Below are 27,599 nucleotides of genomic sequence, written 5' to 3'. Positions count from 1 at the left end.
GTTTCAAAGGTCACATTATCTCAGTTAAACTTGCATCTATACAATATCAATAGTTTGCGCTTATTAACTTCATAGTTTTGAATCAGGACCTTCAGTATTTCAGTATTCATCAACATCTATATAAAAACAAGACAAGTAGTACTATTAGTATGTATGGTGTATGGTCATTGTGTGAAAATTGAGGACATAGTTGAAAACTGTTGAGGAACCACAATCATCACATTGTATTTGCATTCAACCTAGTATCAGCTGGTTTCAGTATAGTATAGCCAGTTTCAGTCGCGTGTCAGCTGCTTTCAGTCTAGTATCAGCTGGTTTCAGTTTAGAATCAGCTGGTTTCAGTTTAGAATCAGCTGGTTTCAGCTCTTTATCTTTTCTCTTCTCTCCTTCTCTCTGTGCTCACATATATTTTAATACAGCTGAATTCATAAAGCTATTTTTCTGTTTCTGTTGTCAGGACAACAGAACAAGTTCGAAACAGTTACTGAAATTTAAGATTACATGTTAACTGTCATGGTTTGCTATGGCAGACACTTTTTGTTAGTTTTGTTTTGGACTTTTGCACTTCCTGTTTTATTTTGTATTTGGTTTCCTTGTGTGTCAGTGTTTTTGCTTCCTGTCTTGGTCCTGTGTCTGTGGTGATTGTCTGCCCCGCCCTAATGTGTTTCACCTGTGTTCAATTACCCTTGCCTCCCTTTGTCTTTGTTGGTTCGTCTGTTTAGTTCAGGGTTTGTTCACGTCGTCTGTTCATGTCTGTTATTTTGGTTAATAAACCTGTCTGCACCGTTCCCCAAGTTTTGGCTGCATTTGGGTCCTACTTACCTCAAAACCCTTGACATTAACCAGCAGTCACTCCGATACCATTCGGTATAGCTGCTGCTACATTATAATCAGAAGGTCATCTGACAAAATAAAAGTCTCTAAATCTAGCTCCACATGTGCTAAATTGGCAACACTGCAGGTTGTAAACATCCCATAGACACTATTTGTGCCAATTAATTTTGAAAGAGCAAGAGAGGCCAATGAGGAAACTCCATCTCAGTCACGTGGCATCGGGTGACCAATGGTGGAACTGTGATCACTCAACTCAGTCAGTCAGTCACAGACATCCATGATTATAGGCCTGGCCCTACTGTTGTGGCCCAGCCAATAAGTATTGAATGGAATTTGGTATCAGCAGATTCCCAAATTCTATGTACACATATTGAGCCAATAAAACTTGATTCCAGAATAGTTACACATTGGCTATTTAGCCATGACCTTGTGAATGTGCATTGTGCATATTACTTTGTGCTAATAGAAAAGACAATGAAGAGATGCTGAGAACAGATTTCATGAGGTAAAATCAGAGTGGAAACAAAGGTCTATTGGAGGTAAACCCCGGTGGATCTTCAGGTGGCACTAGAGGCTATGATTCTGTGATTTATTTATTAAATCATTTTTATGGGATGGTTGGAAGAGAGGTTAGCTTATTGAAGGGGGATAGAACAAGGTTTCAATTTTTCTTCATTTTACATTTAGTTTTTTTAAATGTTGCAATAGTGAACTAGTTTCTGTCAGGACTAATAGCAGAGGAAGTGTTTGTATTTATCACTGTTTGTATTTATCACTGACAGAACAGTGTATAGAGTTTTATACATTTACTTGTAGCTTAACAATGTGCATTTATCAGCACAGAACATTATCCAGAAAGCTCCAGAGGTTGATGTGGAAACTGCATGTTCTCCAGCAGTGTGGAAATAAGTGGTTGATAACTGGACACTATCAGCATCTCAGGACACGTTTGCTGTTTAGCTTCTGCAGCCTAACGCCGGGAACACACTGCCTGCTTTGGATGTCAGTAGCAGCTGCCGTCACTGACCTGCTGCAGATAATCGTGTGTGCATTCACACCAGCTGTGTCTCTGCTGTGTCCCTGCAGCTGCAGCTCTATCTCTATACATAGAGTTTGCTGGTTACTGAAATGTTGGATTTCTTTTCATTATAAATTAATTTTGTGATTTATTTTTGAAAGAAAACATCACTAAAATGTCACTGTCTCCACATGCAGCTGCTAAAATGGTTAAAAAGTATATTTATATTTTTCATGTCAGATTCAGCGTAAACATAGACAAATATAGTGAAAGGTGTCAGTTTTATCTAATGTTTCTGCTATGATGTGAATATGACATCAACAGGTCTTTTTCTTGTCTGTTTCTACCATGAGACAAATGAGCAAGAGGCTGGCTCTCTAGATCATGCATCGCAGCCAGAGAAATGCCTGTGTCATGCAGCCAGTGTGTCCACTCTAACCTGTTGCTAACCATGTGGGCTGAAATAAAAAGCAGCATGCTCAGTGCGTTCCTGGCTTGACATTGATCTTTTCAGTTTTGTGCAGAATTCCATGACATTAAATTTGTCTTATTTACTATGTAGGTAAAATATGACAAATGTCTCCACTTTTACACACAATGTTTTTACAAATTAGACTCAAACAAAATGCTCATGTTCAGTGTTAAATTCTGATATGGCACCTATTTAGATAAATATTAGCACACTTTGCCACCTCTTTAGCAAACTGTTATAAGGAACGTGTGTTCTCAAGGGAGGGGGTGAGGGAGGAGAACCAGAAACTTAAAAAGGAGACGGAACAGTATCCAGAGTTGTGACTGATTTACAGCATAGATATTTGTGTGGTAAAATGACAGCATATGGTGATGGTGCTGGTGATAAAAATAGAGCTGTACAGTATGTTCCCTTGTCTCAGCTGTGACATGTTCACTGCACCATCATGCTACATTTCAGATGGGAGCGTATTGTATATCCAATTCATCGTTTATAAAAATATAACACATTTAGATAACAGATTTACAAGTAGCTAGTGCTAACCAAATCCAGTAGTGAAGTCAGATAAAGTCAGATCAAGTAATTTACAGAGATCACAAGCAAGCAGCTGGCGACAGTGGCCTTTTAGGAGCAAAAACCTTGAGCAGAACCAGAATCAGGGTTGACCAGCTATCTGCCTGGACACGCTGGATTGAGAGAGAAACGGAGTGGGCAGGGGGACAGAGAACATACCAACAATAATAAGACTAATAAAAATAATATAATAATAGGACATAATAGGGGTAGTAATAATAAGACTAATAGTAATAATAGTTGTAGCCTAATAATAATTGTAATATGATCATGGAGAAAGTTGGTGGCGTACAATCACAGAAATACCTGCAGAGGAGGAGAGGGATGAAAAAGCACAAAAAGTAACATGCATGAATAGAATATGAGTGTGTACAGATGGAGAGGAGGAGAGAGGAGCTTATTGGTGCATTATGGGAAGTCCCCCGGCAGTTTGAGTATGTACCAGCATAACTTAGGGATGTTTCAAGGCAGGCCTGAATGCTAATTATAAGATTTATCAAAAAGGAAAGTTTAAGGCTGCTCTTAAATATGGAGAGGGTGTCTACCTCCTGAACCCAAATTGGAAGATGGCTCCAAAGGAGAGGAACCTGATAGCTCCCAATTTACACTGAGGCATTGAAGCAAATACAGGAGTAATATGATCTTTTGTCTTTCTTTCTATCTTTCGTTCCTGTGAGTACTTGTGCTGCAGCATTTTTGGATCAACTGGAGAGTCTTTAGAGACTTGTTAGGGCATCCTAAAGAATTGCAATGATCCAGCCAAGAGTTTGTCTGCATCTTTTTAAGATAGGATGTGTCTGATTTTTGCAATGCAGCTGAATAAAGGTAGTCCTTTAAGTTTGTTTTATGTGGGAGTTAAAAGGACATATCCTGATCAAAGATTCCTTATGGTGGTGCTGGAGACAGGAGCTGGGTGATCTAGAGTAATGTCTTTCTGAGGTGTTTTGGGCCCAGTACAATAACTACAGTTTTGTCTTGCAGGTCATCTAGGTCTTTATGTCCTTTATGGAGGCAAGCTTGAAATTCAGCCAAATGATCAGTTTCAAAAGTATAATCTGTAACGTGTGTTTACAAAACTAACCAAAATAAATTGATAAAGAAAGTGTCTTTAGTTTTCGTCTTTGTCAGTTTATTTCATACATCAGCCTGTAGTGCTCTTTGATGGGTATGAAATCTCTCTTCCTTCCTTACTTCCTTGCTTCCTCTTACAGCTAAAGAATTTTGCCGTATCTTAGCAGCTGTCTTGCTCTCAGTGTACGACCAGTACATGTGCACTTTAAGTGTCCACAACATTCACTGTATTAATGATGTCAAGTACTGCAGTGATGAGCCACAGAGCTACAGTATGTACAACTGGTCCTGGACAGTCCAGTTGGTTGATGAGTTCATTTTTAGTCAAACCTCTAGAATTCATTGGTTTTTGAGTTTCTTTCTCAGATTGACTCGACCTGCGTGTCACCTCAGAAGCACAATCACACACATTTTGCACTTAAAGCTGCATCTTGTTGACTGTTTACATGTTTGTGTCCAGATCTACATTTTATGCTCTGTTGTATCCAGTTGATTGTTTCTGTTTAATGACACAAACACACTAACACACATCTTTTATAGTTGTCTTTTGTGGACGATTGTCCTTCTGTCCTAAATGGATAAAAAAAATTTAAATGGTTTGATACTTTGAGTTTTTATTACACAATACTTTTTCTGACATTTTTGAATGTTGTCCCTAACAAATCCCCCATATTACCAAAAGAACTGAAACTAACTCTGAAACTATAACCTAAACTAAGCATCTTCAAAAAATGAAAACTAAACTAAACAAACAAACCGGCTTTAAAAACTAATCAGAACTAAACTGAAATCAAAAACAAAAAGTCAAAAAGAATAAAAATAAAAACTAATGAAAAATCCCAAAGTATCATAACCTTGTCCTGAACACTTTGGACTTTGTAGCTGTTGAAACTAAACAAATGTAAATAAAACTGTCATCACAGTTTTGGATAGCAATTGGAGACAGGCAGGAAATGTGGGATAAGAGAGTAGCCAAAGACATGCAGCAAATGGTGTAGGGAGTCAAACTGGGGATTCACTTCTCTGGGCATTTGTGGACCATGTGGTATGCGTCCAAACCATTCGGCCCAGAAGGTCATCTGTAACATTCATCAGTTCTGTCTCTGTGCTATGATGAACTCTGAATAAACCGTCTTCCAATGTTTCCATACCTGTTTGAGCTGTGATCATACTGACTCAAGTCACATGAAAGTTCCACAGGCTGTTGCCTGCATATATGCATGTGTTAAGAGCTATATGTGTCATTACATTATCCATGGCTGTCTGATAACCTTGTGACAGATTTATATAGAGACTTTTGGATTGTCCAGTTATTGGTACTACCAGGGCCATTTTTGGGGGCCCTATGCAAGATGCTATTTAGGGGCCCCTACTTCGTCAAACTACAATGGGGGGATTCCAAACCCTTTAAGATGATCTGTGGAGATGCATCAATCTGTTACACTTTAAAAGGAAAACAGGCTAGATTTGTGAAAAACTCTCTCAAATTCAAATTTAACATCTCAAGTTAACCCAAGCAATTTAAACCTACAGAAAATGATAGTAAAAAGTTAAACATTAAAGCTCCTCTAGGTCAATAAATGCAACAGATGCAGCATTTTCCTCCAAAATGTTTATTTAAAATTTTGAGAACAAAGTTCTTAAACATGAAATATAACTCAACATAAAAATGATCTCCCCTCCCACGTAAAACAATAAAAAAAAAAAGTAAGAAGTAATTTTGGCCAATGCCCAGATGAACAGAAAATAAATTATAAAAATAAAATGTACCAACATCCATATTAATGTCCAAACAATAAAACTGAAAAACTAGTAAGAATAATACTAATGTTTCAGGTAGTAAGGAACTTTTTACATGTAACACTACAACCTCTTCTGGACCATTTTAGATCTGTTTTGTTCTGTGATCTGTATAATAAGTGTGATATTTTGGGCCATTGCACAAGATGAACAGAAAACAAAATAGGCTATTACCTAGAATAAAAATACACCAGCATCTATTTTAAAGTGCAAATAATAGGAACAAAACAACAATAGGAATATATATATATATATATATATACACATATACACACACACACACATTGCACAATATACAGTGTCCCTTTGAAGCATGCACCCAACTTCAAAGTTGTCACTTTCAGGCTTTTTCTGCTTTCATCCGCACATTGTACTCTGTAAAGAAATAAAAACAATGGTAAATCAGTGATGAGCACTATATTATATATAGAGATATAGAGTATTTTTACCTATATTTGGCAGGGCATTACAAAGTGGACAACTTGTATCTAACTGATGATATGGTCTTACCTTGTATTCTTACTGAGGGTAGAACTAGTGGTCATACACAGTATAGTAGAAATTAAAATTACTTATTATGGTTCTTTTGAATAAAAAAACACATCAAAAACATAACCCTATTTTATGAATACAGGCAGGTTTGTTCAAATTAACAAACTACATTGTTACAATAAATATTGTAATAAATGTGGCAAAGACTACAACTAAGTCAGCATAGTTGTCAAGTAACCACAAAGTACATATACATAACAGGACAATCTTTCTTAACACAGTGATCATTCAAAATTCATAGTGCTATGTAAATAATCCACTGCTATACTACTACTACTTCTTATAAGAACATAAAATTCCTGGAGAAATGTTGAATGTGCCTGCTGCTTGGTGCGTGTACTTCACTCTGCATGTGTCATGTTTTGCCATGGCAGACACTTTGTTAGTTTTATTTTGGACTTTTCGCACTTCCTGTTTTATTTTGTAATTTGGTTCCTTGTGTCTCAGTGTTCTTGCTTCTTGTTGTGGTCTTGTTTCTGTGTATTGATTGTCTGCCCCGCCCTGATGTGTTTCACCTGTGTGCAATCACCTTGCCTCCTGTGTCTATATAGTCTTTGTGCTCCCCTTTGTGTCGGTTCGTCTGTTTATTTCTGGATTCGTCTCCAAGCTATTCACGTCCTGTTCATCTTTGGGTTTGTCCTTGTTTTGTTCTTGTTGCCTATTGTCATCCCCTGTGCTTCCCTGTGCCTGTTTTTTGAAGTTCTTTTTGTTAATTAAACGTTCTGCACACCATTCCCCTGTGTTGGCTGCATTTGGGTCCTACTTACCTCAACAACCTGTGACAGCATGTTTCAATCTGTACAAAGGATGTTGCTTTCAGTTTCATTCATGTAGTAGAGACTTATCCTGACCTCAGTCATTTTAGGTATCCCTCAAAAAGCCTTTTGAAGCTGTCACAACTGGCCAAAATAACCTCACAGTGATGGTTTCAAACCAGAATTTGCCCCTACAACCATAGCAGTACATGTATACATGCAGGTCATGCCCTAACAGAAGTTGATCTGCAATAAAGCTATACCAATATATCCCCATATAGATGAAAGCTTCTATAGCTCTTACCTTTGAGACTCTTATTTTGAAAGTTTCTGTGTTTTGCAGTAGGTTTTGTACAGAGTCAATATTTCCCTTTTACCATGTTGAGACTTTTTGGAGGTTAATCCAAATTGTGGACATGCTATTTGTTTTTGTGTGTGTGTGTGTGTGTGTGTGTGTGTGTGTGTGTGTGTGTGTGTGTGTGAACCTGCCCAACAGAGCCTCCAGGAAGTTCTTTTTACCAACTTGAAGGTGAATATCAAAGGTGTTTGTGTGTGTCTGTCAATATGCTTGTGTGTATTGTTGTGTGTGCCAGTAGAGCTATCTACTGTAGAGCCTCCGAAAAGCTTGTGTTACCAGGTTGAGACACATACAGTTAATATCCAGGGGGGAGAAAGCGAGAGAGCGAAAGAATTGTGAGCAAGACTTAACACATGACTTTGAAATTTAGATGGAACTACCACTTGAAAGATGGGATCCCCAACAAAATCCTCACCATAGGGCAACCACTTCCTTACTAAAATGCCATCACCTCACTGGCTAACACAGACCCAAACAGCTCCTCTAAAGATGGGTCAACTCTGTTCACTTCATAACTCACAGCGAGACACAGACAAAGGAACATCAGGTACACATGGCAAAGTAGTCTCAACTTCACATTCTTCTCCCTTAGACTCATCCCGACTCATGGCTCGTGTAACTGCACATGCTCGAAAATCTCCAGGAAAGTGCAAAACACTGTAATCAGGCTGTTCTGAGGCTATCAGAGAGAGAGTGACCACTGGTGGTGGGCACACATTTACCCAAAAATGACTGTCAGCCAAGTCGTTACCCAGGATGACATCAATGCCCTCCACTGGTAATGCCGGTCTAACACCTATAGACACCTCACCCTTCACCAAGTCACAATCCAGGCTCATCTTATGCACTGGGACAGACAACAGTCAACCCGATTCCCCTCATAAGGATTTTATCTCTAGAATCAATCTTCTCTGAAAATGGATTCCAAAATTGACAGCACCTGTATCTCTCAAAATCTTAACGGGCACTTTAATGTCACTACCCATATGTATCACAAACCCTTCCCTGACAAAAGGCAAATGGACTCATCAATGCCAGATTCTACATGCCCATCCTGCCACATTCTCACATCCACAGAACCAGGAATATTAGCAGCCAGTGCAGCCGATTTAACAAACTCACCTCCAACATGCTACTTCTTAGCCCTCAGCATTGGGCAGTCTGACTTCCAATGTCCTGCCTCACGGCAGTAATTGCACGGATTGTCTCCTTTTCCAGGTGCCCCCTGGGACCCCTTAACTGAACTACCTCCAAAACGAACAAGCGACTTCAAACCCTCATCCTTGCGCACAACCGGGTCCCACACAAGCTCACCTGGCGGGTTTTTTTATGAATGAGTTCATACTCATCGGCCAAACCTGCAGCCTCAGTGGCTGTCCTAACCTTACCAACACGACTAGGCAGAGAGCTCTTAAACTGCTCCAAGATAACCAAATTACACAAGCTCTCAATCATCTATATCAGAAGCTGTACACCAACGATTAAAATGATTAGTGAACTCCCTCACAAACTCCATATGCGACTGGTTAGCCCTTTTTTCCCCATGCCCTAAATTGCTAGCGATACGCCTCTGGGACTAATTCATAGGCCTTTCATACAGCAGCCTTAACTGACTTATAGGTTAGGTTATCATCACGTAAAGATGCAAATGCTTCCTGTGCTTTTCCTGACGGGACACACTGCAACAGCACAGTCTGTTCTGAATCTGACCAATTTCTAGCCTGCGCAGTTCACTTAAACGAGAAAAAGACATCTGGATCTTTCTCATTAAACTTGGGCAAAAGATGTAAATTACTGACAATATTAGAAGACCCAGATGGCAAAGATGACCTTCCCTCTGCTTGCAGGACATCCCCAGAAAGCTTGCCTTCTCTGACTAATCCCAACCTATCAGTTTGCAATGCTATCCTTGCCTGCTGTCTCCCGCCGCAACCACTCAATTGCCACTTACTTATCCACCTCCAGCTTAAATCTCTCCAAATCCAACCTCTGTTTCTCTTTTTCATGAGGAAACTAACAAAAGCAATTCCTTTTGCTGCTCGAAGGTTAAGTTCCCTAAGGGAACTACAGGTGCATGTGCTGCCAGTGGCTCACCAGATCTCTCATGCTTAGCAACCAGCACCCCTTTCTCAATCAATTGCAGTCTAACCATAGCCTTTACATTTTCCTTCCATCATCTATCACCAAGATCACTCGCATCAATTTCACATCCTTCAGCAATTTTCAGAAGCCGATCTTTAGTACAACGTTCCAGAAACTCCTCACTTGGAGCAGCAACAAAACCTTCTACCCCTGCCATCATACACTATATTTAAAGGCCCAGCAGGAACAGAAAAGACAACAGAACTAACAACCAGTGTTGCCCAGATCCACTAGAAAATGATAGTGTCTCCCCAAAATAATGTGGAAGTCCCCCTCTACCTAGCCTGCCTATCCAAAACTAGTCTCACAGACCCCTAGTTTTCATGCAGTTTAGCAGTGGGAGATTTAAACACTCAAATCCGTAGCCCAGTTAGGCCCCAAGCAAACGGGTTACTCACCTGACAGCTCTGGATGTGTTCCCGAGACAACTGCTCTAACCGCACGCCACACAAAAATAACAAACTAAAAAAAACAAACCAACGGGCCCAAATGAGCCACGTTGCTATGCCCATCAAGGGAAACTCCACAAAAACCACAAATTACCCCACTAGTGGCCCACACAATCACTGGTGATAGTTCCCACCTGCATGCCTGGATTGAACTCCCCAGGCTGAAATAGCAAATAACAATCAATTCAACTTCCTACCTAAAATGCATCTCCCAAACACAAGTTGTGCCAAATGTACCCATCACTAGACATCTCAGCCACAAACAAATCAAATTTGGCTGGACGAGCCCCCACTTGTCACAAACCGGGCCACACGGCCATGACAAAAAGAGGGAGATGCCCACAAAGAAGCCAATTAACAAATGTTTTATTTAAAAAAAAAACCAAAATAAATCTATAAGAACCTAAACTTACAATGGCATGTGTAATCTGTAGGATCAGCAGTGTAAGCTCATGAGTGAAGAAGTGTGTAAATGCAATGTTGTATGGTGGAGCAACAAAAACAACACAACCCAAAGGCCAACCAAACCACAGGTGCCTCCAGGAGGAGAGAGAGAAAGAACTGATCTCCATCAGGGTTTTAAAAGCACTAGCACACAGGGCCCAGGTGTGCCAGGTTTGCTGATGAGCCCAGGTACTGACAACCCTTGGCCACACCCACGTCTAATACCTGTAAAAGGAAGCAGCCACAGACAGGAAGCAACAGGTACACAGGTGGAGAGGATTGTCACACTTGTGAGTATAGCTATTCCACTGGATTATGTAAATTTAATATTCAGTATATTCATAATGCATTGTATATTTTAGTGAAAATTTATTACAACAATATCATGTGTTTGACATATTTATACAGTACAAAAAAAAACAAAGGAAGTCAAATATGGCTTCTTTTGTGGCTAAAACATTTTCCTCTTTTTCGGTAAGCTATGGACCAAGGCATTCTTCATCCACTTATCATACATGTCTTTCAATGTCGAGCATGTAATTGTTTTTGCCCCCAGGTCATGTCCTCTGTTGTCCCTGCGCTACTGACTCATGATGCTGAAGTTTGGGATCATATTTCCTGCATATATGCTATTTTTCAATTCTATTTTTGATAAAACCCAGACCCTTGACTAAAAGCAACAAAAAACAAAATGAATTTCCATTATATTTTGCAATTTTAATTTAATTTTTATTTTTTACAAGTTAATCTAATTACATAACTGACATTCCACAATTGCAATATTTGTATTTCTCATAACCTGAAATCAAGAATTTCCCCATATGAGGAGACTTTAGTTATTTAACCTCATCTTCTTCCACGAGTAGCTAAATTATGCTTCAATGCCCATGTTTGTGTTTATTGCCCCTGCTGTCTTGGGATAATTGAGCAGTTTTGTTTTGGTGAATTCAGACACTGTCTCCAACACTGCACTAGGCAGGTGTGATGCACATGTTTCCAGAATATTTCCAGCATATGTTTTTCTTATTAGTTATAGCTGAAACTCAGAACACCTCACTGGCAGAAAATAGGAAAGGAAAAGCAAAAAAAAAAAAGAAAAAAGAAAGGCATTTTCAGTATATGCGCTTCTTCCTCAAGCAGTTAAGGCATTCTTTTCTGTTTTGGTAAGCTCTGATCTGATAGGTTCTTCAACCCCTTACCATAAATTTCATTCAATGTCAAGCATGTGATCGTTTCTGCCTCCAGGTTACGAACATTCTTGTATTTTCGGTTACCAGAAATCAAGAATTTTCCATGATCAGGAAGTTATTAAAGTTGTTTATCCTCTGCTTCCTCGAGAAGCTAAAACATCCTTCTCTGTTTCATTAAGCTCTTGTCCAGCAGGTTCTTCAACCACTTCTCATGTCTTTCAATGCCTTAACATACATATGGGAGTCAAATTTAAAGAGGTGCTGTGTATTATTCTGTGTTGTATGCGTAGTAACTTTATACAACCGTGTCTCCTAAATATTGTTTATATTGTACTAATTTACAGCAGAAAATACATTTTGAAAGAAAACATGATGCCAACCAGATTACTATAAATGGAGGAATCTCTTTCCCCTTCTATATTTCAATTTTCATACAATTAACATCAAACAACCTGGTGTATTACTGAATGAAGTACACTGTCGACTGCACAGTTTTGATGAGCAGTCCTCAAGAAAGCTTAAAACACTGTACATGTTACTTGACGACAAAAAAAACGTGGAACTACACTTCGAGGACAATGCAGCACCCTGGCAATTTACAGCATGCACCTTGCAGGGTGCACTACCCAAGCTACAGTTGAAAAGTGAAAAAACTTAACCTCTTTTTCCTTGACCTTGATGAAAATGTCATGAGGTGAAGGGAAGATGTGAAGGAGAATCCTGAGAGAATCCAACAAAAACATTTTGTAAGCAGAACTAACATTGATTAACATCAACTAGAGTTGATTGTTATGTTCATGAAATATTGTTTTACCTTTTGTCTTTGAATAATAGATAGATGATTTATCCCCTAGGGGAAATTCATGTGTCCATTAGCTCATTGTTGATGATAAATATAATAATAATAACAGTTGATAATAAATAAACAATAATTAGATTGGTCCACTTCCTTTGGCGGAGGTGTTGTACATCCGGATGGCAGTGGGAACAAAGGATCTCTTAAACCTCACTGTTCTGCAGCGTAGTGAGATAAGACATTTGCTGCACCTGTAGCTGCTTCTCTGTCCTGCCAGAATGTTGTGGAGCGTGGTTGGTATTGTCTAAGATGGACTCCATCTCTCCACAACAGTACTGAGTGAGTCCAGACTCCTGCAAAGAACAGACCCTGCCTTTTTTACCAGCTTATCCAGTCTCTTTGTGTTCATGTCAGACATGCTGTTCCCCAGCAGACTGCAGCATAATAAAGTACACTGGCCACCACTGACTGATTAAAAAATGTGTAGCATTTCACTGCAGACATCAAAGGACCTGAGCCTCCTGAGGAAAAAGAGTCAGCTCTGCCCCTGCCGGTTGATGGCACCCGAGTTCAGGGACCAGGCCAGTTTACTGTCCAGGTGCACACCTAGGTATTCATAAGTGTGAGTACACCTCAATGTCCTCTCCTTTGAATGTTGACTGGCTGAAGGGTGGGCCTAGATGTCTGAAAGTCCTATTCCTGCCCATTCCTGATAAACTCCACAATAGCTGTGTCATCCAAGTATTTCTGGATGTGGCAGGAGTTGTATTTAAAGTGCGCTGTATACAGGGTGAACAGGAATGGAGCCAGAGCAGTCCCCTGTGGAGCCCCAGTGCTGCTCATCACTGTCCCACAGTTACCCAGCCTGACGTACTGTGGTCGTCTTGTCAGGTAATCCACAACCCAGGACGAGAAGCAGGGATCCACCCCCATCCCCTCCAGCTTGTCTTTAAGAATGGGGGTTGGATGGTGTTAAATGCACTTGAAAAATCAAAGAACATAATCCTCATGTAACTACCTGGCTTGTCCAAGTAAGAATGGGCCACTGGACCATGTAAAGGACACATCATCCACTCCAATATGTTCTTTGTAGGCGAACTGTAGGGGGTCTAGTGCATGTTCAACCTGTGGCCTCAGAAGTTGGAGAAGCAGCCACTCCAGGGTCTTCATAATGTGTGATGTGAGGGTCACCGGTCTGTTGTCATTTATCAGTCTTACTTCAGGTACTGGAACAAGACATGATGTTTTCCACAGGGCGGGGACCTTCCCTGTTTGGCTTCATTTAAAGATCCTCTGGAGAGGCTCAGCCAGCTGGGCTACACAGTCCTTTAACAGCCTCGGACACACACCATCCGGGCCTGTTGCATTTCCAGGACGTAGCCTCTTGAGTTCCAACCTCACCTCCTCTGCTGTAAAGGACAGGAGACTTGACCCCAGTGTGGAGGGAGTTGCAGCTGCAGTTTCAGGTTGTGGAGGAGATGCCGTAGGAGAAGCTGCAGCTGGAGCAGTGGGAGAGAGAACAGGTGATGCTATGTCAAACCTGTTTTAGAACAAGTTGAACTCATTGGCCTTGTCCACATCACCTGATGATGCCTGGCTGTTCTTCTCTTTACAGTGATGGTCCTCATCCCCTTCCACACCTCCCTGGTGTTGTGCTGCAGCTTCCTCTCTACTTTCTTTTTGTAGTCGTCCTTCGCCTGCTTTAATCTCCTCTTCAGCTCATGTTGCAAACACCTGAGCTTCTCCCTGTCTCCATCCCTGAAGGCCTCCTTTTTCTGGTTGAGGAGGGTCTTGATGTTACTGGTGATCCAGGGTCTGTTGTTTGGAAAGCATTGTACAGTCCTTGCTGGTATTACAGTGTCCATACAGAAGTTAATATAGTCTGTGGTACATTCAATCATTCTATCAAGGTAAGGGGCTTTTATTATTTTCCTGTGACTTCAACAGGGGTCCAGTTCCTGAATGAGCGGGTGGTTGCAGCCTGCCTCAGTACACAGGGCTTGTAGGAAGGCTGAAGAAGAACCAGATTATGATCTGATCTGCTAAGTGGTGTTAGATCTGAAGCAGTGTAGGCCTCCTTACATTTGCATACAACAGATCCAGTGTCTTATTTTATGCAATGAATGCATCAGGGTGCTGGGTCTGTACTACCGCAACAATCTCGTGAATGACATCACACGCGACTGCAGGCTCTGCTTGTGGTTGAATGTAAACAACAATGGCGACGATGTGTGAGAACTCTGTTGGTACATAGTGCGGTTTAAGACCAATTGCCAACAGTTCAATATCCTGACAGCAGATCTTCTCCTTCACTGTGATGTGACCGGGGGTGGAACCATCTATTGTTCACAAGAAGAACCAGTCCAACTTTATTCTTCCCACATGCTCCAGCATCTCTGTCCGCTTGAACTGCAGTGAAGCCGGGTAAATCCACACAACGGTCTCCGTGAAACACATGAGACTACACTCACAATATGCTTGCTGGTTCTTCACAAGTGCTTCCAGTTCATCACACTTGTTAGCCAGGGAGTTGACATTTCCCATCAGAAAAGGTAGAAAAGGTTTATATCTCCATCTCCTAGCCTTTAGCTTAGCCCCGGCACTGCATCCACAGTACGGCTTCTTCAGCTCAGCCGGTATGGGATGGTTAACTCCATATCTGGTAAACTTTAAAGCCAGGAGTTCTTCCTTTTGTGTACATTATTTTCTCCATTGTCAGACGAAACGACAACATAAAAAAAAATCAATCGACAAAAAATATACTAATATATACAGGTAGGGTCCACCAGTTAATTAACTGTCTTATTGTTTTCTCCAGCTATTGTGGCTGGTTGTACAAACAGTTTAATTCCCTACCAGCTTTTTAAGGAATTGAACCGTTCTGTATGAGATTTGGAGAAATCTGGAAAGGAACTGAAGGCTGTTTCCATCAGACAGCAGGTCTCAGGTTGGAGTAGGAGAGGGTGACGGAGTGGTCCAGGTTGTTGGTGTTGTCCTGCGCAGCAACAGCCAGTATGTCCTGAAACAGCAAGACCTTCTGAAGCAGATCAGACATGAAGGACAAGTTGTAAACCTGCTGCGTCTCTCTCCTCCCTCTGCTGGTGCAGAAACTGTTTCCTCTCCTCATACATCTTGTCACTGAAGTGCTTTCCCCCATTTGCTGCCACCATCTCATCAATTTTCTTGACCAGCTCAACCACTTAGTCTTCTATTCCTCCTTTTCTTGTTGTTGAAGACATGGTACCTGTTACCACACCTGTTTATCACCTCTTGGGAAGTTTTGGGTGGCCGGTTTGCACATATTCCTGTATAGGTCCACCCTGCAGCTCATCACCATGCGTGACCAGAACAATCATGTACTTGGATGCCTCAGGTCCGAAGATTGTCTCCAGGGCTTACACGTAGTTTTCCTCTTCTTTTGTGAACCTGCCAATCTTTTGTGAACCTGCCAATCTGGATAACCAGCAGGAAGACATGAGGGCCAGGAGAAGACACCTGGATACTTTTTTTGGAATCTCTTTCTTAATGCTGTCTGCACTTTTAGATGATTCCAGAATCCCTGGTGTATCGACCACATGAATCTTTCTGCAACTTTTGACCCGGTCTTTCTCACAGGTCTCTGTCACCGACTGTGCACTCACCGAAGACACAAAAATCTTTCTACCCACAAAAGTGTTACAGACGGCACTCTTCCCAACTCCCAATGATAAAAAAGTTTTAAGATGAATAAAAAAAAAATCACATAATTATTACGTATGTGTTAACTACAATATACTGAAAGGAGCTGGTGAATGTTGAAAAATGATGAGCTGATCCAGAGACTGTGGTGAAAACTACCAGCTGTCTGTTCTCTTATAATCAGCTGAAATGTATTCGAACAGACCTCCCCCACCAAGTAAGTGAAGCTTATTTGTTCTCTTTTGTTTTTACATTTTCTAGCATTTTTAGGGACAAAGTCTCTGGCAAGACATGATAAATACCTTTAACCCTTTTTGCCACCAGATTAAGATGTAACAAATTCAATAGTGATTCTGACATGCAACTGCAACATGAAATTGTTTTAAGAAATATTTTTGTTGGTCATCCTGAATAGCTACTGTATAATTCAAATTCATGTTCACAACACTAACAGTCAGTTGAACTTTCCTCATGGAGTTTGCTGCAGTGGACAGGTGATTTTGAACTGGATATCACTTTTTGTTTACACTAATAATCTTATGTGTCATTGAAATAATGAAGCCTTCTCTGACATTTTTTACCTTATTTTCATCCCACCAGTATCTCTTAATATTCATCAATCAAAGTAAAACTGACAAAGGTTGTAAATCAGGTTTTAAATGGTTCAAATGAATGTAATTTTAGCCATGGTTGCACAACTTTGAGCAGGGTGGGTAACTAAACTGTCGTGTACAACACCACTATATTTAATTGAAGTTAGAATGTTACCTGTGAAAGCTTTACAGCCTGTAGAGGACACTGAACAAGTGAATGTACTAAATTTAAGTACATACAGTACATATGTATGTACATATATACAACACATATTAATGATATCCTGTAAACCTGTCAATAACCTGTGACGTCCAAGTGAAATTCAATTTGATGTGTTTTTGATGATGATGACATGCCCTATCTTTGCATTAACTACTCGCAATGCTCTTTCTATATGAATGGAGAACTTGTTTTCATACATACATTTTTTAAATTTTAAACTGTATTTGCGCAAAGCAGTTACAATCAGCTATCTCTCATAGACAGAGGGTCGCACCGACTAAAGGACATCAGCCTGCTACACAACTCAAGAGCCACAGACTTTGAACAACACATCAGTGTAGTTTCCATTCAACTATAGCATCAATTTGAATTTCCAGAAGATCCCAGAAAACTAATACTCCAGTCATCTACCATTAAACCATCACAGAAGAAGAGGACACAAGATGACAGTTAAAAGAGCACCAGTCAAAACTCTGAAAATTACGTGGAAAACATGATTAAAATAGAATATTAAATAGAATATCTTCATTTTCAGAAGAAAATGTGTCTGATAGCTGCAATCTGCTGCCTTCGCTTCTGGCGAATGATGATGTTATTATGGTCAAAGCAAGGGACATGTGAGGCATTTAGCCAGTAAGCGTCTGTCTGTCTCTAATTAATGAGACATTTTGACAAGCTGTTTAAAGGCCTGGTCATGCTTGACATTTGTGGAAAGTGGAACCTTGTTTCAAGTCATCACAATCTGAGAGTAGTAGTGATTTGTACTAAGTAATGTTTGTTTTTTTTTTACAATTGGACCTCCTAATGGCGATTCTGCATGAAACTTGGCAGTCTTGTTTGGCCTCAGTCTGTATACATGGGCCAAATTTGGATGCAACTGAATGAAGAATTCAAGAGTAATAGCCGCTTGAATTGATTTGACCACATCCACAAAATGTTGTTAGGTATCCTGCGAAAATATTACATCTCAAATCTGAACACATAAACCAATTTAATGGATATGTTTGAAGCTTGGATAAAAGATGCAGGAGATGGAGTAAAACGTATGTCCAGTTAAAAAGGAGTTAAATGGCAGAAAAATTCTTATGACGCAGATAGGCATGGATTATATCAGTCTTTTCAGCATCATCCACTGAGTCCATACACAACATACACACATTGCTGGCAAACAAACGAACTGACAAAGAGACAGTCATGAAAACAACCTTGCTCGGGTCAATACTCTCAGGGGTTTTCTGCTACAACACTGACTTTATAATTCTTGTCTACCTTTGCTTTTGTTACATTACATTTTAGCATTCATGCTTATCTCATAATTGGAAGTTGTATCTACAGTGATAGTGAGGAAAGTGTAACTTGCTTCCATTTCTGTAGTGGATAGAAATCTGCAGCAGGTGAATGACTAGAATCACACTAATGTCTGAAATCCTTTAATTCTGCAATCACAGCCACACAGCATCTGCACAACCATCTGGTGAATCTATGGTTTTGCAATAGACGCACTTAGCCATTAGCTAGCTTGACACCTGTAAAGCAGGAAATCAAAGGTCTGCTGAGAAAGAAGTTAGGGTTAACTGAGCGCTATATGTTCTACTGTAACCATATGCAAACACAAACATTAACAGACTGTTTATTAAAACAAATTTCTTCTTTCTACAGCATGTCCTGAAAAGTTAACCATCGCTCTGTTTGGAAAGAGAGTTCAGTTAAAGAACGCCATTGGAAATATGATCCTCAATAGTGCATCTGCTTTTATCACAATATCAAACGACCTCGTTGTGGGCGAGAGCGTCTTATTCAAAATCCTCAATACCCCTGACTTCTTTGATGAAGAATGTCACCACCCAGATCAGCAGATTATTAACTTCATGGCAATTTCTCATCCTGGCCCCCATCTGTTCATACTGGCAATAGATCCAGAAAATACCTAAGAGGAAAAGGTCATCACTCAAATCAGTAAACTTCAGGATACCTTTGGAGAAAAAATCACAGCACTCTTGATCGTCATGTTACCAGATAGTGAAAGCTTCCATTCACTCGGACACCTGAAGAAAATTTAACAGCCCTTTGGCAATCGCAAATGAAAATGTGGCCAAGGAATGCAAAAAGTGGTGTCCAACCCATCAGTCATTCTTATATGTTTATGTAATATTGTGGGCCCAGGCAGCACAAGGAGGACACAGCACTCGCCATCATATATTTCTTGGCTTTTAATCGATGATAGTGACAGACCAAAAGAGCACACAATTCATACATCACTTCCTATATAAAATACTTCCTGACAGGACTTCCTGTCAGGTCCACCCATGGATCCTACAGCTCCCTCTATCTAACTCCAGAAGTATTTAGGATACTACATCCCTCCCTTCTCAGGTCTGCAGACAACATACACTGCAAGAGAACATAAGACACGTTAATCAACATTATACACTTTACTCAACTTTATATGTTGCACTTACTTCAAATTAACTCTTAATTTGTAACTTACAATTTAGGTTTGTTTCAAACTTTAAGAACTTAACTTGCCAAAAACTAAACTTATATCAACTACTTAGAACAATTTTTTTTTTTTTTTAACTAAAGTTAAGCAACGGTGGTATTCTCTGCAGAGCTGAATAAATATTCACTTTCTTTTCAGTGTTTATTTAAGGCCTATAATAGTCAGGCGGGCGTCTCTCTCTAATAGAGCGCCTTAAGGGTGGTGTTAACTGTTCTTGTAATACATGTGGGGACTCACTCCCCAGTATCAGTGGGGCACTCCCAGAGTCCTCCACATGGGATGAAGAGTCAGGGATCCGGACCTCAGGGGACTGTACTTGTTCTGTCTCCATAAGAGATGGGCTGCTCACAGCCTGAGGTGTACTGGGATCTATATCAGGAACACCACTGGACTCTCTCTTCCTGATTTGATCAATATGTCTCCTCACGATCTGTCCATTTCCTATGAGGACTGTACATGACAGGGGACCTGTGCAGCTCTCGATCGTTCCAGGAATCCATTTGGGACCATATCCATAGTTTTTTGTAAATATAGGATTCCCAGGTGCAAAACTTCTGAGCTTTGTGTGCGTGTCATGATTAACTTTTTGTTTCCACTGTTTCTTTTCCACCTTAGACTTCATGTCTGGAAGTAACAGATCCAAGGCAGACCTAGGTCTCCTTGACATCAACATTTCAGCTGGTGACAAGCCTGTAGTAGAGTGTGGAGTGATTCTGTAACTAAAAAGGAATCTGGACACTTTTGCTTCCAAGCTCTCATTTCCTCCTTGTATCTTCTTCATCCCTTCCTTAAAGGTTCGAACTGCTCTTTCGGCCAGTCCATTTGATGAAGGATGGAAAGGGGCTGAGGTGACATGGTTGATCCCATTTTTAGACATGAAATCAGCAAACTCAGCACTTGTAAAACAGGTAGCATTATCACTCACCAACATCTGTGGCAATCCATGGACACTGAAACTTTGTCTGAGCTTTTCAATGGTTGCATGTGAGGTTGCTGTAGTCACTGGATATACATCCATCCATTTAGAATGGGCAACAACAATCACCAAAAACAGTTTACCCAAAAATGGACCTGCATAATCCACATGGAGTCGGGTCCAAGGCTTTTCTGGCCATTCCCAGGGATGTAAGGGTGCTGTAGAGGGAGACATGCTATGCTGTTGACATGCGTCACACTGGTTTACTTCCCTCTCAACATCTCGATCCATCTGTGGCCACCAGACATATGACCGAGCTAGTCCTTTCATCCTACACATTCCTGGGTGGGACTGATGCAGCAACTTTAACAGAGTTTTCCTTCCTTTCTGAGGAATAATGACACGAGCCCCCCACAGAACACATCCATCTCTCACACTGAGCTCCCAGCGTCTGGTGAAGTAAGGCATGAGTTCAGGCTCCACTGTAGAAGGCCATCCTTTTAAGACATACTCCTGCACTCGTGACAATGTCACCTCTTTAGCTGTCCAATGTCTTATTTGTTCCGTGGTCACCAGTGCATCATCCATTCCATCCAGCATCAGCACCAGATCCTCCTCTTCCTCAGCAGGTGATGTTTCTGGAAGGGGGAGCCTACTGAGGGCATCTGCATTTATGTGCTGCTTTCCAGGTCTATACACAATCTGATACTCATAAGCTCTGAGCCATACAGCCCAACGCTGAACACGTGGTGACACCATCTGAGGAACAGGTTTAGTTTCATTGCACAGGGATATCAAGGGCTTGTGGTCCGTTACAATTGTAAAGTTTCGTCCATAGAGGTATTTGTGGAACCTTTTAATTCCAAAGATCACAGCCAAACCTTCTTTATCAAGCTGAGAGTATTTCTTCTCCGCTGGTGCCAAGGTACGAGATACAAAACCAATGGGTTTTTCTGTTCCATCTTCCATTTTGTGGGACAATACGGCTCCTAGGCCATAGGGTGAGGCATCACAGGCTAATAGCAAAGCCTTCTTCCCAGAATAATGCACTAACACATCAGCTGACTTTAATAAGTCTTTGGATTTCCTGAAGGATTCTTCTTGCTGTTTGCCCCAGCTCCAAACCACATCTTTCCTCAGCAGATGATGTAAAGGGGCCAGCAATGTGGAGAGATTGGGAAGGAAGCGGTTATAATAATTCAACAAGCCCAGGTAGGCCTTGAGCTCTGTTACTGAAGTTGGGGTGGGAGCATCAACAACAGCCTTTACTTTGGCTTCCACAGTATGCACTCCTTTAGCATCCACTTTATGTCCCAAATACTGAACTTCATCAGCCAGCAACGTGCATTTGCTTCTCTTTAATCTGAGACCCGCCTCCTCTAAGCGGCTCAACACCTCATCCAGGGTCTTTAGGTGCCTTTCTCTGGTTGCTCCGGTAACCAGTATATCATCCAGATACACCGCTACATGTGGAATTCCCTGGAGAACCCCCTCCATGGTTCTCTGGAATATTGCTGGAGCGGAGGATACACCAAATGGTAGTCTGTTATATGTAAACATTCCACGGTGAGTATTTACAGTTAAGTACTTTTTAGACTGATCATCCATTTGGATTTGTTGATATGCATGGCTCATGTCTAGTTTTGTAAACTGCTTCCCCCCAGCTAACACAGCCATCAAATCTTCTACTTTGGGTATGGGGTACTGTTCTAGGGTGGAGACTCTATTTACAGTCAATTTATAATCTCCACACAATCTACAGTCACCATCCGGTTTGAGCAAAGGAACCACAGGAGCTGCCCATTCAGAATACTTGACTGGAGTAATGATGTTCTCTTTTACCAGTCTGTCAATCTCTGCATCAACTTTAGGCTTCATAGCATAGGGAACTGATCTTGGTCTATAAAAGCGAGGAGCAGCATCAACAGGTACATGAATAGTAGCTTTAAACCCTTTTAACGTTCCCAGCTCCTCTTTAAACACTCCTTCATGCTTTTGTAGCACTCGCTGCAGGGTCAGGGGCTGTGAGTGGTTTGCAGTGTGCACTTGCTCCAGGTTCAGAGACTGTGAATGGTGTGCAAGGTGCTTTATCTCAGCCCAGTCCAATTTAACATGCTTCAACCACCATCTTCCCAATAAGTTTGGACCTGTGCCTTTAACTACTATTATGGGCAATATCTTTTCTTGCTGTTTGTAATTCACTTTCACATATGCTTTCCCCAGCACCTTTATCTTTTGTTTTGTATATGTTTTCAACTTCAGGCGAGTTTTCTTTAATGGAGGGGCATTTTTCACTTTTTCTTTGAATGCTTTCATAGTCATTATGGTGAGTCCACATCCTGTATCCACTTCAAATATCACTGGTTCACCATTTAGAGTCATGCATACCTTGTAAGGGGGCACTGCCTCCTCTTCATCTTCGCACCAGACATTATACAAAGATAATGGCTGTTCGTCTTCATCACTCCCTTCTGCCACTCTGGGAGAACAATAATGCACTTTTCTCTCCTGTGTATAGCGTCTTCCACTTGCTCTGGGCCTTCTGTCATTTCTCCTGTCAGCATTTAACTTTTTCTTATTGCGACACGCTCGAGCTATGTGTCCAGTTATTCCACAGGCATGACACTTTTCCTTTTTGAACCGACAGTCCTCAGGTGAATGTTTACCGTTACAGCGATAACAATCTTTATCTTTTTCTGCTCTTCTCTGGCTCTCTCTCTTCTTCCCCGTGCTCTCTGATCCTCCAGCCCTCACTGCATTACAGGACATGGCTCCTGCCTTACTTTGCAAATCCTGCACATTCTTGTTGGCAGATTCCATTGCTTGTGCTAGAGACAGGGCACTTTCAAATGTGAGATTAGTCTCTGACAATAATCTTCTTTGGATGCGGTCATCATTTATTCCACATACCAGTCTATCCCGTAACATTTGTGAAAGTGTTGCTCCATAATCACAATCTTGTGCCAATTTCCTTAATTCTGCCACATATTCAGACACAGATTCGGGGGATCTTCTCAAGCGTGAATTAAATTTAAATCTCTGGACAATTTCACTTGGCTTGGGGTTAAAGTGGTTCTTTAATAAAGTTACCAGTTGTCCAAAAGTCTTCTCTCCTGGTTTTGCAGGACTTAAGAGGTTTCTCATCAAACTGTAAGTTTGTGCTCCCACCACACTAAGCAAAATGGACTTCTTTATCTCTTCTTCCTCAATAACATTTGCAATAAAGAAGTGTTCCATTATTTCGCAATATTCCTCCCAAGCTTGCACTTTTGGATCAAATGGTGGCAGGGATCCTATTGTTGCCATCTCACCTGCATGTGTCTTCCTCCCTTCCCCCAAGTCCTTTGTTCACCTGGAGTCCTATCCTCCAATCAAAGAAGCAATTCCTTCCACAGTGGCCAGAGAGCAGGGCAAAAAACTCTTCTCCAAATTATCCTCGTCGCCATATGTAATATTGTGGGCCCAGGCAGCACAAGGAGGACACAGCACTCGCCATCATATATTTCTTGGCTTTTAATCGATGATAGTGACAGACCAAAAGAGCACACAATTCATACATCACTTCCTATATAAAATACTTCCTGACAGGACTTCCTGTCAGGTCCACCCATGGATCCTACAGCTCCCTCTATCTAACTCCAGAAGTATTTAGGATACTACAGTTTACAAAAACTACAGTCGAGATGTTGTGATACAAAGAAAGGCAACCTTAGAGAGAAGAAGGTATAAAGGTATAAAAACTAAATAAAGTTGTGACCATATGTATAGACATCAGAGGTTGCACATGCTACAGAACTAGCTTGTGTTTATCTATGTATTTTCAGCATTTCTTTCATCAGACTTTCTGAAAAGCTTAAAAACAGGTTCCACTGCTTTCAGTGTATAAAATGCAAATTTTAAATATATTTTTTAATGTTTGTCTGTATAAATTAAATGGTAGTTTGGTTTGATGGGTGGAACTTGTCTGGGGGTTATCTGGTTGTGAACTTTGCCTAAGAGGACAACTTAAAGTCATAGTTCAGTTATTTGACGTGGGATTGGATGAGGTACTTATCCATAGTCAGTGTATTACTTGCAGTAGATTCAGGTCGGTGCCATAGACAGTACAGTATATAAAGATGGATGGACCCCCTGTGATGTCACTGTGAGGGAGCTGGCAAGCATCCCCCCTCACTAAGGTGAAAAAACAATACACATTGGCTAATACAGGAAGTTTATTTTTGTTTTGCTCTTATTTTGGGAACCGGGGGGGGGGGGGGGGGGGGGGGTGTTTTCATGGAGTGCACACATGGGAATGCAGCCACCAGACTCAGCAGGTGTCAATTACCTTATCAGGCTGTACCAAGTGGGCAGGAAGGAGAGAGGGGAAACTTAATTAAAACTTAAACTTAACTTAAACTTTAAACTAAATTAAAACTTAATTAAAACCCCTCTACCACCTGGTAGAGGGGTTTTAAGTAAGTATGGCTTTTGTTGGGTATTTCTTTAGTTTATTATGTATTTTATTTTAATCTGTGTTAGGCCAAAAGTCAGTGCAAGTAAATATCAGTATGGTTAAATTGTAAATAGGTATTCGAAATGTATGGTGCTGGTGTCTAGGGTCCCTTCACTATGTGATGTTTGGTAGAGGCTAGGGGTACTTAAGCCAGGTGGGAAAGCAGGGTGGGGTGTCAGAGAAGGGGGGTCAGGTTGGACGTCACCGGTGCTGCTATCCACTGACCTGCTACACCAGCCAGACTGCTTTTGTCGTCCAGCCATTCTGCTATCGATATGTAAGAGCTGTTGGACTTTTTTTTGTGTCATTTGCCTCTGGTCACCAGTAAACCAAGAGCTCTGAAACCAATCATTGTGTGACTGTTCTCTCTCCCGCTTGCACCTCAATCCTGCTGGCTTTCATCCTGGTTGTAAGGGTTTACCACCATCCAAACCTTACAGTCACCCATAGGTTTCTGAACAAAGCTCAGAGTGAGCAACTCCACCGTCGCCATCTTGGCAGTGTCTCACTCCACCCTTAACTCCCAGCTAATCCAAAAATGGACAAAGAGGAGGAGCACGTGTGGAGCAGAGACTTCTGTGCATGCCAGTTTGATTGACAGGTGGATGAGAGTATGATTGCCACAAAGAGGCCATGGTCTCAATTCAACATAACTTAACTTAAATAAAATGTAAACAGGTGAGTTACATAAAAATTCACCCCCCGTTCAATTGTGATGAAGCAGGAAATTAGCTACAGAAACCAAAACAGTTTTTTGTACCCGGCTGTAAACATATTTATTTCTGCTGTAAAGTTGGACATTTTAACATGGGAGTCTATGGGGATTCACTCAGGAGGAACAGCAGTTTTTGGCACTTCAGTGTTGGCTTCATTTTAAAGGCCCAGAGGTCGCCACTTGGTCTGCGCCCACCAGTTTGGAGAAGCAGGCAGGAGTACTGGCATAAAAGCTGAGCAATGTACTGATGTGGAGTGGGACAGCAGAAAAAAATTATTTTAGTCACCTAAAAAAAATGGTTGATTTGTTAATGACACAAATCATTGTGAATATCCAAAGTAACATCTTGGTTAAAATACTGAATTGATCACAATTTTTTACCCGCCCAAGTAGGTAAAAAGAATTCAGCACAAAATACAGCAGTATCATGCTTCAGTTCCATAAAGACCTATTTCCGAAGTCTACTATGAGAAAATATGGATGAACACAAACTAACCCCAAAGCAGGGTGGGACTTCTTTCTGCAGCTATTGTGATATCTATACAGTAATTATGCTAACTATACTTATATTTGATCTTAAAATGTTTTCGTGGTGAGGAGGCAATCTGGCCTTTGAATCCAACACCGTGACTTGCATCTGTGCTTTTTAAGTGGTGCAAATGAATGTCAATATGAAGAAACAACTCTACAATGTTAGTTGATTAACTGGAAGAATCTCCTTTATTTCACCAGGGTGATTTACCTCCTTTCCCTCCTGTAAATCACCCTGATGAAGATGTGAAGATGTTGCCAGGTTGTTTCTTCAGATTCTGTCTTTTGTTATTTGGGCACCAAGCACAAATAATAGCTTGGTTAATTGCACACTCCTCCAACACCACCATAAGTGAAAATGTGATGAATAACAGTAGTGAGAAATTGAGGCACCATTTTGTTGAATGAAAAAAGAAGAGATGCTGCATGAGGTGGGTCAGCGTCATTTTGAAAGGTCATAACATTTCCTGTCACCTAGTGTACAAGGAATTTTATACTACAATGATTTTGTTTTTTTTTTAAACATTTTGAGGGTCACTCTTCATATTTTGGTTGAACCTGTCAAACATTGCAGTAAATATATGATCCCTGGTTTGGCTGTGGAGACCAACAGAGACCCATTTCCTGCAGCTCACTGTTTATTTTTTTTAATGCAACACAGAGCAACCGAGAGCTGTGAAAATAGTGTAAGGTGTTGCTGAAAGCTTTTAACAAAGGAATGAATTAATGTGTCTAAATAAGTTAAAGTATGTATGTTGCTGCCCCACCAGTCTGTCCACCTCACAACATGCCTCTGCTGCAGGTGCAACACTTAAAACTCGAAACATCAGAGTTTAATAAGATGGGAACTAACATATTTGTGTCCCTTTATTAGTAATAATTAATTCAGAGTGAAAACAATTCGGAGATATAATTTAAGATTTTCACCATTCCCTTTGTTTTTATCCATGGTATCTTTTGATGAAATTTTTTCAGTCAAAAATACTGACAAATTTGCTGTAATTGTATCTTTAAGGCAGCAGTGCTTGTGTAGGGTCGGACAACGTATTTAACATTGTTCTACTGGGACTAACTGGGACTGGAAAGAGTGCATCTGCAAACACCATGCTGGATGCTGGGAACTCCTAAATAGATCCAAGACAACTTTTTACATCTCAGCCAAGCTCCATGCCAGTCACCACACAGTGTGAGGTCAGAATCATGGAGAAGCCATTTGATGTATGTGAGAGTGGTCGACACTCCAGACTTCTTTCATGAAAAACTGAAAAACTCTGCAGGTAGAGGAGTGTAGGAAGTACTGTCAGCCTGGGCAATGTGTGGTGTTACTCGTGTTGCAGCTGGGCCAGTTCACAGATGCTGAGAGAGTAATATTTGAAAACTTGGAGAAGACGTTAGGCTGGATGATCAGGCAGAGCACAGACGTGGTGCTGACACATGGAGAGGACCTGAAAGGAAATCTGGAGCAGTTTATTAATGCACATGTTCCCCTCAGAA

General features: G+C 40.9%; 1 protein-coding gene and 1 pseudogene across 1 annotated transcript; both read right to left on the bottom strand.

Moving 5' to 3' along the window:
* Positions 1 to 15,383: 15,383 nt before the first annotated feature.
* LOC130186803 (GTPase IMAP family member 7-like) lies at positions 15,384 to 18,843 on the bottom strand (annotated as a pseudogene).
* A 709-nt stretch (positions 18,844 to 19,552) lies between these two features.
* On the bottom strand, positions 19,553 to 23,546 carry LOC130186760 (uncharacterized protein K02A2.6-like). The gene has a single exon (XM_056404036.1). The coding sequence runs from the start codon at positions 23,506 to 23,508 to the stop codon at positions 19,594 to 19,596; it is 3,915 nt and encodes a 1,304-aa protein (XP_056260011.1). The 5' UTR covers positions 23,509 to 23,546; the 3' UTR covers positions 19,553 to 19,593.
* Positions 23,547 to 27,599: the final 4,053 nt, after the last annotated feature.

The sequence above is a fragment of the Seriola aureovittata genome, chromosome 18 (genome assembly GCF_021018895.1).
Source record: "Seriola aureovittata isolate HTS-2021-v1 ecotype China chromosome 18, ASM2101889v1, whole genome shotgun sequence".
Classification (NCBI taxonomy): Eukaryota; Metazoa; Chordata; class Actinopteri; order Carangiformes; family Carangidae; genus Seriola; species Seriola aureovittata.
This window is presented reverse-complemented; position numbering and strand designations above follow the sequence as displayed.

What these genes read in the sequence shown, in the direction of transcription:
- LOC130186760 (XM_056404036.1), bottom strand. Translation starts at nt 23,508, where the DNA reads ATGAGAAACCTCTTAAGTCCTGCAAAACCAGGAGAGAAGACTTTTGGA.